Below are 18,569 nucleotides of genomic sequence, written 5' to 3' on the forward strand. Positions count from 1 at the left end.
AAAGGCTGCCATGGTGAGAGACCGGAGGAGGGCTGGCGGAACACGAGGGTGCCAGGCCTTCTCTGCCACCTCTGCAATACCCAGCACTTTGCTGGGAGCCTGATCTAAGACACACAATGCAATGGGTTCCTCTCAGTTTACAAACTGTAGGAACTCTGTGCCCCAGCAACCCGCTTTCTGTTTTTCTGCCATCCATTCTTTATAACCCAACCATCCCATTAGCACATGGCCTAGTGGCTGATTCCTCTCAGGTTTTTCTTGCTACCTTCTGAGGATGAATGTAGGGACAATTAGGCCTGGTATTAAACTCATAACAGCAGAGCAGAGCTACACACTTGATAAGATATTGCAAATGACTGGGACTCTCCAGGCCTTCTCCACAGTCTGGTACTGCTGATTAGAAGAGGATGCTCAACAAAACCAAAGTACTTTATAGGTGCTTAAGAATGACTGTATCAGCAAGTGGCATAAAACCCTGTGCAAGTGGCTCACTACCCTGGTTAGAAGCCTGTGCAATTCCTACATTTTAGTTTAGGCACCTTATTCCCTAAACCAACAAATTACAGGACTGAAATGAGTAAAGACAGAAGAAGTTATTGATTTTTTTGGTTTTGTCTCAAATACAGTATATGAGCATTCCCCCTGATGTAGTTAGCACAGGAATGCTCCCTGCTGATCCCTGCTCCCTGATGATGTGAAGTAAGATGCAGAAAACCTCTGTTTGCAGACTGTTGGATCTGAGGGGATAAAATATTAATCAAAAAATGGGTAGTTTCTGGATCTGATTCTGAAGGGAATTTCCATGTGATGTTAATCTTGTAATTCCAGTACAGTGTGTGTTGATTTTACAGTCTCATTACAGTGTGAAGAGAGGAAATATGCTTTAGCAAACCGATCCTTCATTTGAGAACCCTTTGTCTTAGGGAACACACAGCCAGGCCCAGCAAACACGACTCATCAATGCCGTGTGTGATTTTTAATCATTGAGATTAGTGCAAAAAGATAATACTAAGAGTAATTATGCTGTATGTGTGAAGGGAATACACAAAGAATGATAACTAAAGATTTACATTGGTGACAGGTGACCATATTGAAGAGTAATTAATACAAAATGTCACCTAGAGAGTGAGTTTTCAGAAGTGTCCTCTCCTCGCTGGTGATCTTGAGTGTCCAGAATAAAACAGGCCCTTTTATAAATGCTAAAATATGGGTTTCTGCTAAATAAGATGTTCCCAGGGAGGGATGTTTTGTGAATGTGGCTCTGCTTACAGGTGATTGCTGTCTTGATGCCCAACGTGTTCTCACACCTTGCTTTATGTTGTGTTGCACAATCAGCAGGGCTCAAATTATTTGTGTTGTCTGTGAAGTGTAGACCAGACCTGTCTGATACCATTTTTTTGGTTTTATGTAGTACCTGCTCTGGAAGACTGTAAGGAACAAGAGCCTGTGATGGACAACAATATTTCTGTGGTGCCTTTTGAGAGACCTGCTGTTATAGAGAAGCTGACGAGCAACATGGGAAAGCGTAAAAGCTCCACCCCACAGAAGTTTGTGGGTAAGCTGGAAATGAGCCTTTTATTCTTTTATGTGCTATTTGTAATAGTCAGAAGAACAAGTGGAAAAGTGGCACTCTCACAACTTGTTTTTTATACAGCATGGAGGTGGTTAAATCACAGCAAGAAATCGTGATAATTACTGAATTCATTTTACCAGTCCAGAGAATTCAAAGGTGAAATCCACTATCATGAAATGCCTCAGAAAACCTTTAGCTTTTAACTTAATGCTGTTTTTTTTGTGTTTTTTTTAAACTTCTCTCTAGCCCTTTTGAGATTTAGACTTGTCATCTTCTCTCTCCTTGCTCCAGAAAAACAAAAACAAGCTAAGACTGTCATATAATTATCTGTCTCCATATGTGTTAAAAAAATAAACAACAAGTATCTCAAGACTTCTAATTTGTATTAAGTTTCTGGCACTTGGCAACAACTGGTCTGATAACACTGGAACAAGGAAGTAAATCACATCCCTCGTGTTGGAAGAAGAAGTTCTTGCTTCAAGTGCAGCACTCTGCACACAGTAAACTTATTAATGCATGAATATGAAACAGCATTGGGTGGCTTTTGGTTACTAGATTTAGAATCCTAGGTCAAGAATCCATATTTTGCTTTGTGTCTTGACATATTAAAATTATTCAGCTTGTAACAGGTGACAGTATGGAGAATTTTACTTGGTTTGAGCTGTAACTTAAAGCTTCTTTTTACTGCTGCTGAAGCAATGCAAAACTTCTTAGGAGGGAAGCTGAAACAGAGATTTGTTTGGGGGAAGTGTCAGAGTCTGAAGTCACGTAATAGGTGTTTTCCTTTCCACGCTCACTGCCTGAAGGGCAGTCACACAGAACTTAAGGGTGTCTCATTCTGCCTACACTAAGGACCCTTACAGAGAGCATCACAGGACTGTAAGTAATTAGCACAGCCATTTAGAAAAATTGTTGCCCCTCAGCTAGATGGAGATTCAGATGGATTTGTTAAATCACCCCTGCAGGTGGCTGTAAGTAAGCTGCATGGCTTGGAATAGCAGGGGGCCAGCAGTGTGTAGCAGCTCACCTGGGGGGACTGACACACTGACCTGGCTGCTCTCAGTCAGCTGACCATTCCCAAATATCAGTGCTGAGCCGAGGTTAGGCCAGCAATGATCCATCCCACATGGGGAATATTGGGAGACATCAGTATTTCCTATGATGTTATATATTCAGACCAGAAAGGTGATTTTACTTGTCCACTCATGCACCATTGACCATGTGTTGTTCTTGTGTTCGGCGGTAAATTTACTGATTGGAAATCTTTGCCTGAGAGATGCTATACTACGTTATTATTCTCTTCAGCAGGTTATACTACTTTGTTGTTAGATAAATCTGGTTTTTTCTATAGGTGTAACATATCACTATCCATATGTAGGAAAAAAAGTACCCCCTTTCATATTTACCATATCTTATTTTTCTGATCTTTAGTGGCATCACAGTGTTTAGATTAAATAACAGCAGTCTTCACTTGGCTGCCTTTCTTTTTTTTTTTTTTTTTTTTTTTTTTTGTCCCCTCCACCATGACCTCACTTTTCTTCCCAATTAAATATTGTTCAGCTCTATCAGGAAGAATGTGTAATGGTTCTGTTGCTTGCAGGAAATTTTCCTGTGCATACTGCAAGCATGGCACCTGTCCAAAACAACTTAATGGTGTTTATGAGAAGGTCATGTAAGCATAAGCTAAAATCTTTGCATGCTACATCTATCAGTGCTTTACTGCTCTTTCTGATCAGCAATCTCCAAGGGACTGTGGTTATGGACCACAGTCTCTCCTATGGCTGACTTTTCAGGAGGAAAGGAAGCAGCAGCAAATAGAATGAATTCATTTCTGAGTGAGAGACTTGGTTATATAGCTGCTCTTGAGGTACTAGTCTTACCAAACCAGCTGAAACAGTGCAGGCAGAGAGTACAATTTGCAATGTGCAGGAGTGTGAGTACTTCATTTTGCTTCTTGTTCAATGAGGGAGAGGCAGACACCAGTTAAATTAAAAGCAGCCGTCTTCAGGCTGGTCATGTGGAGCAGACTCACATATTTTCAGTTGGAATTTGGAGCTTCCTCTCAGAATGTCACCGAGGTTAAGAACTGGCAGGATGCAAAAGGAGACATTTATGTGGCTTACGATAAGCCCATGGTTGTTAGAGTAAGAATTAAAAATACACGGGCGTCTCAGAACAGATGAAGATCAGCCGGCTGCCAAATTACACTCAGCTTCTGGTTAATGGGGGTCAGGGAGAAACTTCCCCAGGGGTGAATGCTGGAACAGCTTCCTCCAAGGTTTCTTGGAGCTTTCTCCCAAGCGTCCAGCATTGCAGCTGCTTTAGATACTTGATGAGATGAACTACAGGTATCACAGGACAGCTGTGTCTGTGTGCTTTGATCTAGCTTCAAATACCTGTTTTGGGGTTTATTTGAATGTCATGTAGCCAAAGGGAAGGAAGTTTTTTCTTCTACTACACTAATGTAGGGCAAGGATAAATAGACTTTGAGCATAGTTTAAATGAAAATTCAGAATGATTGGTCTGATTAGCTGATTTTAAATATAGAATTGGCTAAAAAGGAATTTAATTTGGAAACCACATTGTACTGGTCTGGTATATTGGACTGTTTATTGGTTACTTCTGAGCTCTGCGTTTTACACCCTCTCCTTCCCATGTTATCATTTATTTTGCTTTTTTATGTCACACTCCATTTCTCAGGCTCTGACATCTTTGGAACTGGTTCATAATTAAAGGAATAAATAATTCAGGTCACTGGCAATTTACAGCTTTCTTTGCTGTCTGTGCTGGAGTAACTAAACATGGATGATGAAAGGAATCAAAATAAGGTTTGCATCATTTATCCAAGTAGCCCATAACGGATGGGTAATATTTCTTCATCTGTAAAGCCTACAAAGGACTGACAGTGTGTTTGGCAGCTGGATCAGACCCTCACCAGATACATTTCTTTATCCAAACACAAGAATGACACAGGAGGCCAGAGCAGGTGACAGGTACCAGTGGGCACCAGACACACTTGCCTCCTCGAGCTGTCCTCCAGTCCCTCTTTGGCCCTACTTGGGAAGGGGCTGCACTGTTTCACAGGAGGCTGGAGCCACGTCCAGTTGCAGAGCTGTCCATCCTGTCTGTGGCAGCACAGCCATCACAGGCTGCCAGACCACAGCAAAACACTGAAAGGAGGATGTTGGATGGCAAGAATCATCCAGCAGTCGTGTCAGATTACCAGGACCATCATTGGGTACACATCAGAGGTACACACACATGCTATGGTGTCCAGCCATGTGAACAGTATTGCTGAACAGAGGAGGAATATCCATGTGCTTCACTTTAGACTTACATTTAATTACCTTGATAATCAGGGCTAAGTTCCCCAGCAGAAATGATGCATCATCATTTCTAAGGACATCATGGTTCTTCTCTATGCATCACTTTAGAATAAGTCACGCTAAGTGGAATGAATTATTATAGTCAAAAATAAAATGCTGAGTGATAGCTGTGTTGAAATGTACTAATGCAATTTGGAAGAGATTTGGGATTACAGTTCTGTTTCTTATAGTGGTTTATACACATTGTGTTCCAAACAATTTTGGCAAAAGGTGATAGAAGAAGCTTCTTAAGTAATTTAATTCTTGAGTAGCCAAACCACTTGTAAGTAGTGACTTCTTGAATATATTAACTTACACTACTGGGAAAAAAGTCTGGTTTTATGTACCAAGGAAGTGAAGTAACAAAGACAATGAAAACCAACCATTATTATTTATCAGACTTCATAAAGTCAGCTTTAAACATTAGCTGTCAACAACCACATAATTGCATGTGTGAACACATAGGAGCATGTGCATCTTGTATCATATACATATAACCTTTCGTGTTTAAAAAAGAAGTTATTCCATGAGCTTTGCCTGTCCTGACTCTCCAAAGCCATCACTGAAAACGCAGTACTGCTGAGCTGAGCCCTGGTGTAAGCAGTGGTCAATTTGTTCACCTCCAAGGAGAGCTGTGATGTGTAACGTGGTGCCCTGTGACTGCCATAACGTACCAGCGTGTGGTTCTGGTTTTGCACATCTGTCATGCCATTGATGTTAAAAGGTTACAAGGATGTGAGTTAGGATTCACAGTGATGAACCAGCCAGCTTCAGCATCATTAGGTATAAATTTATCCTGTGTCAGTGAAAGGTGCTTTTGTCTTTTGCTAAGTGAAACAAAGCTATACACCTGGTTTCTCTATTTGTTTTCTTACCTAATTAAACACTGGGAAAGGAGCGGTGTGTATGTCTTTTTTTTCTTAGTCCAAAAAGGATAGAATTTTTTTTTTTTTGAGGAAGGAAAACTGCAAATATCAGCCTCCACTGCTCCTGTAAATGGCTTTATTCTTGGCCACATGCACTCATTTAATGTTTGGGGGTTTCTTCTGCTGGTCAAAGGATTTACATATTGTGGCTCTAAAGGTGCCACCATAACAAGCCCCCCTACCTGTTGTTTGGGTTTCTCACTGTTCAGCCCTGTTGTAAGGTAGGTGTGAGGCACCTCAGATTGTGGGCCACATGTGAAATGGTCCCTTGAATTTTGGGGAGAATATGTCTAACGGTATACTCTGTCAGAACTTCAGTGGCCTCAATATTTCAATTCAGTTAACATGTATTTCCTAACTTGAAGAGTGAGCACAGTCAGGCTCAGTTGAAGATTTGGAATTGCTCTGGAAGTTGCTGCAGCCACATGTTTCACCTGGAATAAATTAAAAAAAAAAAAAGAAAGAAGAAAGCTCTTGGTGAGGTTACTGTTTTACCCATTACAGGACAGGAACTTTACAGGAGGTCAGTAATAAATTAGAAGGAGGTAAACTTTAGACTCTAGAATAATTTCACCCCAAGTCAGGGGGTTTCTGTCCCTCCCCACCCCTTTTGCAGTGAAACATTGCAGTGATTATGTTGACTTTACTCATGGATTTGCTTTTATCTCTTAGGTGAAAAGTTCATGAGATTTGGCTATCCAGATATCCCCTTTGATATGAACCTAAGCTATGACAAGGAGGCTGAGCTGATGCAGTCTCACATGATGGACCAAGCCATCACCAATGCAATCACCTACCTTGGAACTGAGGCACTTCACCCCCTGATGCAGCACACACCGAGCACAATTGCAGAGGTGGCCCCGGTCATCAGCTCAGCTTACGCTCAGGTCTATCATCCCAGCAGGATAGAGAGGCCCATCAGCAGGGAAACAGCCGACAGCCACGAGAACAACATGGATGGCCCCATCTCCCTCATCAGACCAAAGAGTCGAATCCAGGATAGAGAGGGCTCCCCCAGCAATAGCTGCCTGGATTCTACTGACTCAGACAGCAGCCACGACGACCGCCAGTCCTACCCAGGAAACGCTGCCTTAACCCCCAAGATCAAGCCAAACCCGGCTTATGTGAAGGAAGAGGCCAAGCCTTTGGATGTCACAAAAGCTTCTAAGGGCTCTTTAAAGGATATGTACAAGGTGATCAACGGAGAAGGGGAGCAGATTAGGGCTTTCAAGTGCGAGCACTGTCGCGTCCTCTTCCTGGACCATGTCATGTACACCATCCACATGGGCTGCCACGGCTACCGGGACCCGCTGGAGTGCAACATCTGTGGCTACCGGAGCCAGGACCGCTATGAGTTCTCGTCGCACATAGTCCGGGGGGAGCACACATTCCGCTAGGCCTTCTCATCCAAAGGGGACTCGTATGAAGTAGAAGAACTGCACATGAAGAAATACTGCACTTACAATCCCACTTTTCCTCGGACATTGAGACGCCTATTTTGTTGTTGTTGCTGTTGTTGTTGTTGCCGTTGTTTAATTATTATTATTAACCTTATTTTTTGTGGACCCAACCTCATTTGCTCTGCCCAGCTTAAGAATGGAAAGAAGGAAGGGAATGGATAAAAGAGGGGTTTGTTGTGGCAATCAGTTTTTGGGGAGTGACCCGCCTTGCTTTCTGTGGGAATTGGAAGGCAGTCCGTGTCCGTCTCAGTCAGTTGTACACCATGTCCTCTTTTGGGATGTCGCTCAACCATGCCAGGTGCTTTCAAGTCCCAACAAGATGCCACTCATTTGGAATTTCAGAGGAATAGGTAGAAACATTTCAGAGGAGAGCCTTTTTCTAATGTGAACATATGGTACGAGCTTTTGGTGGCTGGAGGAAAGGGGGGGAACTTTGTGCTGCAGAATGAACAATTATTTTTAAAGCAAAACTGGTAGGGAGTTAGGAGCATGAAGCAAAGTCAATATTCCTCTCAAAATTACTTTCAAGGGTGAGCTGTTTTCCTGGGGTCAGTGTGTATTGCCTCTCTAGAATGTAAATAAATGGAAAAAAAATGTATGTCTTAACACTGTACCACATTACAGCAGTTTAGTTTCATAAGTCTGAGGGCCTTCTGTGGTAAGTTTGAGGCTTTGTGTTTTTACTTTTCTTAACTTATGAAGCACCTTTTTTTAGAATTGTTGATATTCTGTTACTCCATGCCTATGTGTTGTCTCACTGGCTCCTTAGAGACCCTTGGGAGCCTTATTTCTTTAGTTGCACCCTAATTTTTAAGAAAGAACATTTAGAAATAACATTTAAACTTGCTTCTAGGACAATAAATGGCCTAGGAGTGGATGAGAGTCTGTAGTTTACTCTGCTGCTCTTCAGAAATACTTCTGGGTTAAAATTATGGATTTAAAAATGACAAAAGTACTAGTAGCAAAATTGTTCTTTAAATATAGGTATATATAGATACATAATTATGTAAATACTTTCTCATTCTACTATCACAGTGTTAACCTCTTGGCAACAGCCTGAACTAAGACTTGCAGCTGGGAAAGCGTTAGGAGCCAGATCCTTGGCCAGCATTAATCCTCTTGGCTCCATTGAATTTAATGGAACTGCCCCAACTACTTCAGCTACATCAGGATCTGAACCTTGACTGTTTTTTCTTTTGTTGACTCCTTACTTGGTAATTTGTTTAAACCACTGACTTCCTTTTGTTTGTATGTCATCAATTCTGCTTAATTTAGAAGTGGAAGTATTAGCAGGTTTTGCTGGATAGCCTTGGCTCCTGGTGAGCACAGAAGCCTGGCAAGTCAACAGGTCACATACAACCATCCCTACTTTTTCAGAGAGAGATAAGTGGAGATGTAGGTGCTGTGTATTGGACTTAAAGATTTCATTTTTATTCCTAATTTAATAATTTCCCCATAGGGAAAGCAAATGGAGAAATGGACTCTGAAGAGAGTCCTTGACCTACAGACTGGACAAGAAAACAAGTCCACTGATATGTTTTGTTTCCTTTCTTTCTCTCTCAGTAAATAACAAAGCCAGCAACTACCCGGCAAGTTGCATCAGTAAAAACTGGGCTTAAACCTACAGGACAGATTGCCATTGAAACCCAACTGTTTGTACCAATCACAATTGAAATGTTGTTGTTTGGCAACAAGAGCACAGCTTGAGAATGGAAAGATCTGGATGGGTTTAACCCCCTCAGCACACACGGTCTCCATGCGCTTGGGGGGACCTTTTCCAAAGGATAAAGTTACTAAAGTATAAAAGAGAGAGCAAGATCAGGCCATAATGAATTCCCATCTGCTCCCTCCAATCTGTGCACTTGATGCATATGCCAGTTTGCTGTTCGTTTTGAGGGTACTGGATTTTTTTCTTCTTCTCTTCCTAGACCTGGAGCATTTGAAAGTAGGAGCTGAAAGGTATTGATTGAAATCTTTTTATGGTGACATTCTTGGCAGCTAGAACCTGTGTTTAGAAAGAATACAGTAGATCATGGCCAGATTACCTGATGACTGCTTCCCAGCACTGCAATGCTATTAAGTAGGAGCTGGTAAAGTCTTGCAGTAGCCTATTAATTATAATACAATATGGAGAGAAATGTCATCTTGTGTAATGTGAGACCTATCAAGGCTGGGAATATGCAGGCTTTGGAGAGACAGATTTAAAGATCTATTCCCAACATTGTTCTTAATGTCCTTGGGTTCCTCCCCCTCCTTCTTTCTTCACCCTAATGTAGAAGAAACTGGGGCAAATGAACCAGTGCCATCCTCCAGACCATTCTTGTTGTCTTGTGCCTGGTGCAGTCAAAAGAGTTTGTGCAGGAGAAAAGCAGGGAGATGCTGGAGGGCATTGCTTTTATTCTGTGTGGCTGATTCTCTGCAGTGAGGGAGGTGGGCTTAGGAGGCGGGTGGCTGTGCTTTGTGTCAGGATGTGCCTGGAAATGAAGAAAAGAAAAAAGTGGTGATTTGCTGAGGCAGGAAACATCCTTTAAGAACAAGGTGGAAAGAGAAAGGTCTTGGGCCTTGAGGGTTGCTGGGCTTTCCTGGGCCTCCAGAAAAACACATGCCCAAGCTAGAGAGAAAGGTTGCCGGCAAATCCCTTCAGTCTCTGGGGGAAGCACTCCGTTCTCCCCTCTGTGGTCAGTGAAAGAACATTGGGCTGTGGTTTCTTGGAATAGCTAGCACTAGGGAAAAAGTGTTTAAAATGTCTGCCTTTGTTTGGGAAAGCACCAGAATACGGGAAAGGTAGAGACTCTCTTGTGTATCCACAGATCAGTTGGCTGCAATTACATCTGCAGTTCGTTAGTGTGCACTTGGGCTCACTGATGACTCACTGATGCCTCCGGTAAGGTGTATTCTGTGGCTGTTCAAAGGATCACATGGGGAGGCCCACTGATTTTGGACCTGGCTTCAGTCAAGTCCAGCTTCTTGATCTAATGGTAGCAGCTGAGGTTTGGATGTCCTGGTATCACAGGCACAGGGAACTGGGGAGGCACTGGGGAGTTATCTTAAAGAAACTACATTTTTTGGAGAGAAAGAAACTTGAGGGGTCATATTGATTTTTTATTATCAATGTCCTTTTCTAAACATTTACAGAAGACTTTTATCCTAGAGTTAGGAAAATAAGAAAGATTAAATTCTAGTTCAAATTTTGAACAAAATTTTGAATTATCATGTACTTTAGAATTCACTTCCTACTGCAAATTATTAGAGAGCTTTATGTAATGCAGTTTGTTCCTTCATAAAAGTGAGCAAAACGGGGCAGCAGAGATTTCTTTGGGTGTTTTTTCTTGCTTGCTCTCTGCAAGAATTGGATTTCTAAGAAAAGCTCTTGAGTTTCGTCAAGTTCATTAGTCATTCATAGTGTACTAGGAATTTCAGTAGCTAATCCTTGGCCTCTAAATCCGTTTGTTCTGAGTATTTGGTGCTGGAAATCGAATCTGGCTGATTTTTATTGGACTCTTTTGAAATTCTTGGAATCAGGTTTCCGGTTAGAAACATGCATTTGCAAATTTAGAGTTGGCTTCCTGTGAGCATTCCCCATTTTCATTAGAAAAAAAAAAATCTGTGCGCTTCTCTGCCAGTAAATCCTTTTGCTTCTTTTACATCAAAAATGGCAATATTCTGACTTAGTTTAGAGGATTACAAGCCTATTAATTTAAGGAGAAGTGTGACTGCTTATTCTGCTCTTGGTGTGATCCATATCCTTGGAGCAAAGGGCATTATCTATATATCTGCAGTTATGACTGATTAATTTTACAGCCACCTCTCTTTGTAATCTGTTAGGAGTGCACATCAAAATACACTGCATTTTTCAGTAAAGCCTGCTCTTTAGTCAGTAACTTATGGGATTAAAATAATTTTATTCTCTTTAAAAAGTGCTTTCATCTATGATGTGATGTGAAAGGTGTCTAGGCATTAACCTGTAGTGGTCTGTAGCAGAGAGGAAGATTTTAAATGGGTTAATGGGCCTGATTTTTAGTGGTACTGGTTTCTACAATGTTAGGACCCAGCTCACAAAGTAGCCATGTGGACCTAAAGTATGTTTATTCAAGGTGAAGAGATTCTCAATTGTCAGAGTTTGCAAATTTCTTTCTGTTTACAAGGGCTTCCGTAAATTTGTGCTGTCAGGCAGGAGGTCAGTAATGAAACCCAACCCTTCAAAACTGGGCTTTCATGGGGCATTATTACTGTTGCCCAGGCCCTGGGCTAGCTTGTTCTGATTTGAAAGAAGCCAGACAACAGACACTCCTTCCTCCAGAGAGAAACTTTGGAGATAACTGCAGCAAAGGTGCTTATTTCAGCCAAGGGCAGGAGCTACAGTAATGCAGCTCCTTCACTGGATAAATTCCTTTCCTTAACTCTTGCTGTGCTTTTTAATGTAATGAGGGGGGACGGGGAGGCTGCCAGTCACCTAAAGTCAGTGTGGGATTTTAGGAAAAGAGTGATGAAATTGGCTTTTCTGATAGTAATTCACATCTTAGCTTGGCTTAATAGCATTTAAAAACAAAAGTGGATGGCCTGTGGTCTGGGGCAGCTGGAGAGCTTGAGAAAGTACATTTATATATATATATATATATATGGTATTGTGTAGTTAGAGATGTGCTTTATTGTATATGTGCCTTTTCCAAATGCATTTTGGGAGATCCTGATGTCGTTTGTGATATCCTACCAGACCCTTTCAGAATGCACAACAAAAACCAACCCAAAGGAAACATCCCTTCTCCTGCTCTGCACCCTCCTTGGCAGCTTGACCCGGAGAGAGGACCCTATTCAGTACTTTGCTGTGACATTTCCTGGAGTCAGACAGCTTTTAGGAGTGGGAAGGGCTGAAAATTACCCCAGCAAAGTACATTCCAGCTATCCAGCCAGAGCTGGTCTGTAGCTAGTCCCAGGGAGCACGGCATCCCCAGCACAATGCCAGGACTTGCCGTGGCAGCCCCCAGCTGCACCGTGCCCTATGGAGAGCCAGGGAAGCATCTCCTGTTTCCTCCCTCTCAGCGCTTTAAGTAAAGCACCCTTGGAAGTGGACTTTGCTCTGCTTTAGAGTTCCCACTTAGGTCTGGGAGCAGACTTTAAAGCACTTGCTTCTTGCTTCAGCCTGGAAAAACAAATGTGGCGAGTCCTTTGGAAGTGGTTTGCAAGTTTGCCTGTCACGCTGCTGCCACCGCAGGAATTGGCACAGAGACGAGAGAAGCTCATCCGTAGGAGGCGTTCAGGGGGCTCACGAGGTGGAGCACTGTGGTGACGAGCACAGTGCCGGTTCTGGGACTTTCCCAGCGGGTTGGTGACCTGGTTTCAGGTGCAGTTGTTCCCCCTGCAAGGCTGCAGAGCTGAGTGTGCCAGCACAGCCAAGGTAGGAGGGCCACCGTGGGCAAGGTGGCTGGGCCAGCAGGCTTTGGGCAGACCCTGAGCCCAGCAACAGCCCAGAGCCACCCCCTCGGCAACGCTCTGCTGAGCCCAGGCCAGAGCAGCCAAAGAAGGGTGGTGAGGGGAGCAGTTAGGTAGAAAAGAGCTAGAATTTGCTTCATAGTGAATAGATTCCCTTATATCCAATTGATGTGTTCTGAGATAAAAGCAAAGAACCTCGCTGGTTTCAAACTTAGTTTCTAATTTGACCTCCTACAACAGCACCTTAAAAGGTGGGTTGTGTCCTTCTTGTACCCAGCTCTGAAATATGCAGAGGACAGTCAGGAGGAGGGCTGGGCTCAGGCTTTGCCATGCTGCATGCTTATCAGGCCAAGAAAACAGAAAAACCAGTCTCTGTTTAATTCACCTACCTTCCCAGTTGATCATGCAGATTCCTGGTTCCTGTTCGCTTCCAGCCTTTGGAAGGGTGTTTATCAGTGTGCACACTTGGGTTCTCATCTTTGAAGATAACTTCCCATGCTATCTCCTTCTGTACAAACTTCTGCTTTTCATCTTGGGGCCTAATTAATCACTGGACAGAAATGACCATTTCAACAGAAACCTGCATAGTTGTAGTTAAACTAATATTTTTTTACCGTTGGAAAAAAAAAACCCCACAAAAAAACTGTGATATTTTGACTAGCAGTACGTGAAGTATTTCAACAGACTGAATGACAGTGAAGTTAATCAGATCATGTCTTGAGAGGGGCTGGTACCATGTGGACCCTGTTGGGAGAAAGGAAGCAGCCTGGCCAGAGCTGGGGCCAGCGCTTCCTTTCCATAGCGGGTGCTGGTTTAGGCAACTGCACTGCAGCCCAGGAAAACATTTGAGCACCATCAGCCTCGTGCCATCCCTTTGGCTGGAGCTGGACGTGCACAGGAGCTTTGCAGCTGGCCATGTGTCTGGTCACTCCCATCACCTGCGGGATCAGGGTGCAGCACAGCAGCTCTGGGTGGCGGCACTGAAGGCGTTCCCTTATTCCACGTAGCAGCCTTAATCCCTGGCCCTCGGAGGTACCTGGGTAGCCACAGCCTCTGTCTGTGTCACCGGGCTGGGTAAAGGACAGGGGGGAGCACAGCTCCTTACGGGCACACTTTGCAGTAAATTGGGCCATTTAGTTTTACCTCAAGTGACATCGAGTAAGAAAAGCTTCTTGCAGGGGGTGGAGGTCACTGAGTCCCTACTATGCACTTACTGGGATTTGACACTGCTTACTGGAAATGGATGTTCGTTCCTGAACACACTGTAACAAGGGAAGGACTTTTTTTGGTTGTTTTTGTAGTCGTTCAGATTCTGAAACTGTGATCAATTATTTGACGAATTGTCAAGTGTCCTCAGAGCTTGAACACGTTCACTTCCTCACCATGTAGCAGTCTCCTCTGGCTTTCTGTGCTTTTCTCTTTCCCTCTTTTCCTTCTCGGAGCTTTAAGTCTGGGCCTGCTCTTATCTCCTGTAGCTTTGGGCTGTCTAGGGGTTTGGGGGGGTGGGTGGTTTTTGGGGTTTTTTGTTCATTGGCTGTACAGTCTGTTTACATATTTTTGTACTCGAGTGTAGTTTTTTATTAAAAACAGAAAAAAAAAGAAAAAAAAATAAGGTACATACTCTTTGTAACACTTTAAAGATCTAGGGTTCCTTTGAGATGACTCTACAGTGATGTAATTATAATACTGTATATTTGCCTTCCTTTTTAGTTGGTTTTATTTTCTGTTTTGTTTTGGTTTTTTTTCCTAAAATATATATCTTTTTATGAGAAACTGGAAACTTTTAATGCAAATGTTTAGAAAGATTTAAAAGTTGTAAAGTTAAAAAAAAAAAAGTCATATAATTTTTTTTTCCTGTTGGAAAAAATGCTTTAAAAAAAGTTTTACTACTGTTATATTCCAGGGTGGGGGTTACCAACCCCAAGTTTGCTTCTTATGCTTCATTCTTGGATCCTGCTTTCTAAAAGTGATCATTGCAGACATGGATGATTTGCTTGTATTAATTCTAAAAACAAACATCACCAACATTTGGGTTATTTTTCTGTTCAAGTGCAATACTTACCCTGACATCTTATTAATATACAGTGGTTTCTGTGTTCCTTCCTCAGCCCATACAAATCAGTGAAACAAAATGCTCTGCCCTAAATGCATTTAAAGATACAGTTCAAGTAAACTGATTGCGATTGACAAAAGATGAGAAACTGTAAATTAAGGCTAAAGCCCCTAATTTACCTCCTGCTTGTCGCTGGCATTGAAACACATCCAGAATTAAGGACATACCTGTTCTTGACTCTTCCTTCCTCTTCTTTTCTAATTGCAGCTTTTTTAAGAAAAGCACTTAATATTGGTGTTTATTAAAAATGACAAAAAATAAAAAAGATCTTTTGGTCTGATCCAAAACCCACTCAGTGGAGTGTTGGCTTTGACGATGGATTTTGGATTAGGCCTAATCTCTTAGCTAGGGTAAAACTGCCATTTACTCTAGGGAGAGATTTGCCTGCGTAAGAATTACAGGACTCATGTCCTTTATCTACCTGAGAGACCAGAAAAGCTTCTTTAGAGTTGTCCTTGTCTTATATAAGTTTAGATGGGACTTGTTTTACATATGATACGTATTTATATATAGTGTATTTTTAATGCCTTCCCTCCTGCCCCCCAGTAGACTGAAGCCGCTGTTGTGTAAATATGTATTTAGGTACGTAATAAAAAAAAAAAGGAATAAAATCCCATTGAGATTTCTTGGAAAGGCAGTTACTGCGCATGCACAGTAGCCACTTTTGTCTTTTAAATTTGTATTTAAGAGATTTCTTTTTAATAATAACAAAGGCGAGGAGACTGCCTCCCCTTCTGATTGATTGCCAAAATCGTTGCCCAGCCCCTGGTGTCTGAGCTGAAGAAGAACAACGCGTTCAGTGGGCGACTGTGGCGGTGCCCGCTGGTCTCACCCCTTGGGCCAGATTTTGGGAGCCCCCCGTGGGCGGCTCGGCTCCTGCTGCTCACGGGGCCCGCGCTGAGCAGCGGGACCCGGGCACTGCCCTGCCGGGCAGCGGGGCTGCGGCTGCGCCCGCTGCTCACGGCATCTCCCCCGGCCGCTCTGAGCTGCGCTCTGCCCTCCTCAGTGCTCTTTTCCTGACCGCAGCCGGCCGACTGACCTGGGAAATTACCCCTTTTTTTCCTCCCAGGTGTAAGAATTTTTAGTTCTGTGATAGATCTTCTGAGCTCAAATTGAGGAATCTTTTAAATTAAAAAAAATATATACAAATAAAATTTAAAATTACATCAGAGTTTACTCGAAAAGCCAGTGAAGACACTGGGAATTGTCTCACTTCTTTATGTGTTCATTGGAAGGTGCTCTTATAAAAGGAGTTCAGAAACAATCCCTTTGACAGTGGTGCATGTGAGCAACCCTAATGTAAACCTGTATCCCCCTGCTAAAAGAGTTTTGCCGCTATAGACTGAACTATGGGACTTGTTGTTATTTTTATTTTCTTCTTAGCATACATGCATACATATGGTTGCACATCTGTATGTGTGTGCTCTGTACCTGTGTGAGTGTTGTACAGCCATGTGAGAGTGGGAGTCCGTGTGTGTGTGCGTGTATAAATAAAAGAAGCTGCAGAAACTTTGTAATACTTTGTGAAAAGGATTATATTATAAAGGTTTGTACTGTCTTGAGTGCACAGCTACTGGAATACATGTAGGGAATCTCAGGAACAAGCATATAATTTGTCCAAGAATTATTTCTTCTCAGAAGTGTAAGTGCAGTTTTTAATTCTGTATATTATTTAATATTTTACCAATAAAAATAAACTTCTGACATGAAAGGGTTTTCCATTCAAGCTTTCTGGACACATTGGTGTATGCATACACTTTTCTTTCTTGCAGCAGGAAACACATGTGGTGGTTTGGCCCCTCCCAGGAATCGTATTTCTACCTGCTCACAAATCCTGTTAATTAGCTAGAGAGACTGGCTGTGTTATGGGTTGGGGTTCTGGGCATGGGTTATGAGAGAGGGGAGTTGAGCACAGATCTGCTTTTAACGCTCATTGGAGCTAAAGAAATGCCTTCCATTGGCTTCAGCATCCGTGAGAGACGTGTCCACGAGGGTCCTACTGTGTCAAATGGTGGCACCAGTCACCTGCCAATGGCTCTGTCATGTTTTTGAAATGAATTGGCGGCCTAAGATTTTTCTGGAAATACTTGGACTGCACACACATTTCCTTTGAACCCTTCCCTCAGCATGGGGTTTTTGCTGAGTTTGCTCTGTCATATCCAGAGATGGTGTTCCCAGTAGGGATTTGTTGGGCATTTCACATTGCCCAGCTTGTCCTTCCTTTCCTAACGCAGCTATCGACCTGGTAGCATTCGCAGTACAAACTCTTCCGACTAAAAGGAAGATCTCATGAAGCTTCATAAATTGTTTGCTGTTTGTTTTACAAATCTCTTGTAAATTCTTGGTTAAAGATTAACCAGCCTCTCCCCATAATAAAAGTGTTCATCATTCACATGAGAATGGAAATTCCTTAAGATATCATCTGAATAAAAGTTAATCTTCCTTTAAGTCATGTTTGATGTATGTTTCTCCAAGGAATGCTTCCGTTCAGTGAGCAGAATTTCCCGATTCCTTTCACACAGGATTGCTGGATTACTGATTTTGCTTCAAAAAGCCCTCAAAATTCAGTTAATGGGACAGTCTGAATCTTTAGTGCATGGAGCAGAAATCCCATTGTGCCATTGTAGGACGGAAACGACTGGCTTGATGGACTCGGGGTCCTGTCCCAAAACTTATTTGGGATGGGTGATGCTCTTTTCATCGACTTCAGCTAAGGGTCTGAGATGATCAGGGGAGAGCTCATAGGCAGGAATTAAGTGACTTTATAATCCTTAGGACTGCTGAGTCATTTTCAGGGGTGAGACTGTGCGTGGCCTCACATTATTAAGAGGCTTTTAGAAATCTCCAGGCCTTGATTCAGTGCCAGCATGGTGATGTGCCTTGTCTGGGCAAGAGTCACACCGTGAGGTGCCATTGCCTTTCCCTTTAGATCACCCTGTCAGCAGCTGCAAGCAGAGGGCAGGTTGACCTCACCCATTCAACTCTTATCTAGGCAACAGGGAATCATGTCTGATCCCTCCTCTGTATGGCTTTTGCTGGGAAACTCTTGCTGTATCAAACCCAGCCTTTTCCTCTTTATAGCAACAGATGCTTTAAAATTACTCCAGTGACCAGTGTCAGCAATGCTGCCATCACCCAGTCTTCCTTTGGTCTATGGGAGGCCAGTGGTTTAAAAATACTGAATTATTTTCTTTGCTGCCACATCAAATGATGCACCTTCAGCGGTCTTTGAACTGCAGCATCACACCTCACATTGATAACTGGATCAGTCTTGTAGCCAGGTAAGTGTTTGTATTTCTGATCTACCAGTCCAGCCCTGCATTCTGCCAGTGGCCTTCTCCAGCTTTACCAAAACCTGTATCATTTTCCCAGTTAATAAAGGTTATGCCTTGTTTTCTGGCTTTGGCTTCTATAGCGCTAATATTTTTATTTTTATGCCATACTTTCAAGAATTTACTGGAGTTTCTTCTGAGGGTGAGTTTGTTTTTAAAACGTGGCGAATCAAAGAACGTTTTCCTCCATCTCTGTGCTCAAATGTCAAATCCCAGCCCTGCCATGAATCATTTCCCACCATGACACTGTGGAATATATAACAGAGCCCTTGTTAATGGGAGACAACGCAGGGCCTCAAAATCCCATTATGAAACTCGCAATAATCGAGGGACTAAAAATAAATTTTGCTTGGATTGCAGTTTGAACATG

The 18,569-nt window shown here is 42.6% G+C and overlaps 1 protein-coding gene across 5 annotated transcripts in view; it reads left to right on the forward strand.

Moving 5' to 3' along the window:
- IKZF2 (IKAROS family zinc finger 2) overlaps positions 1 to 16,578 on the forward strand; it is a 117,549-nt gene extending 100,971 nt beyond the window's left edge. For all 5 annotated transcript variants that reach the window (XM_053947378.1, XM_053947377.1, XM_053947380.1 and 2 more), the window contains 2 exons: positions 1,412 to 1,555; positions 6,537 to 16,578. In XM_053947378.1, coding sequence (XP_053803353.1) covers positions 1,412 to 1,555; positions 6,537 to 7,261 — 869 coding nt within the window. In that variant the 3' untranslated portion in view covers positions 7,262 to 16,578. The remainder of the gene's footprint in view (positions 1 to 1,411; positions 1,556 to 6,536) is intronic.
- The last annotated feature ends 1,991 nt before the right edge of the window (positions 16,579 to 18,569 follow it).

This window comes from Vidua chalybeata, chromosome 7 (genome assembly GCF_026979565.1).
Source record: "Vidua chalybeata isolate OUT-0048 chromosome 7, bVidCha1 merged haplotype, whole genome shotgun sequence".
In the NCBI taxonomy this organism is placed as follows: Eukaryota; Metazoa; Chordata; class Aves; order Passeriformes; family Viduidae; genus Vidua; species Vidua chalybeata.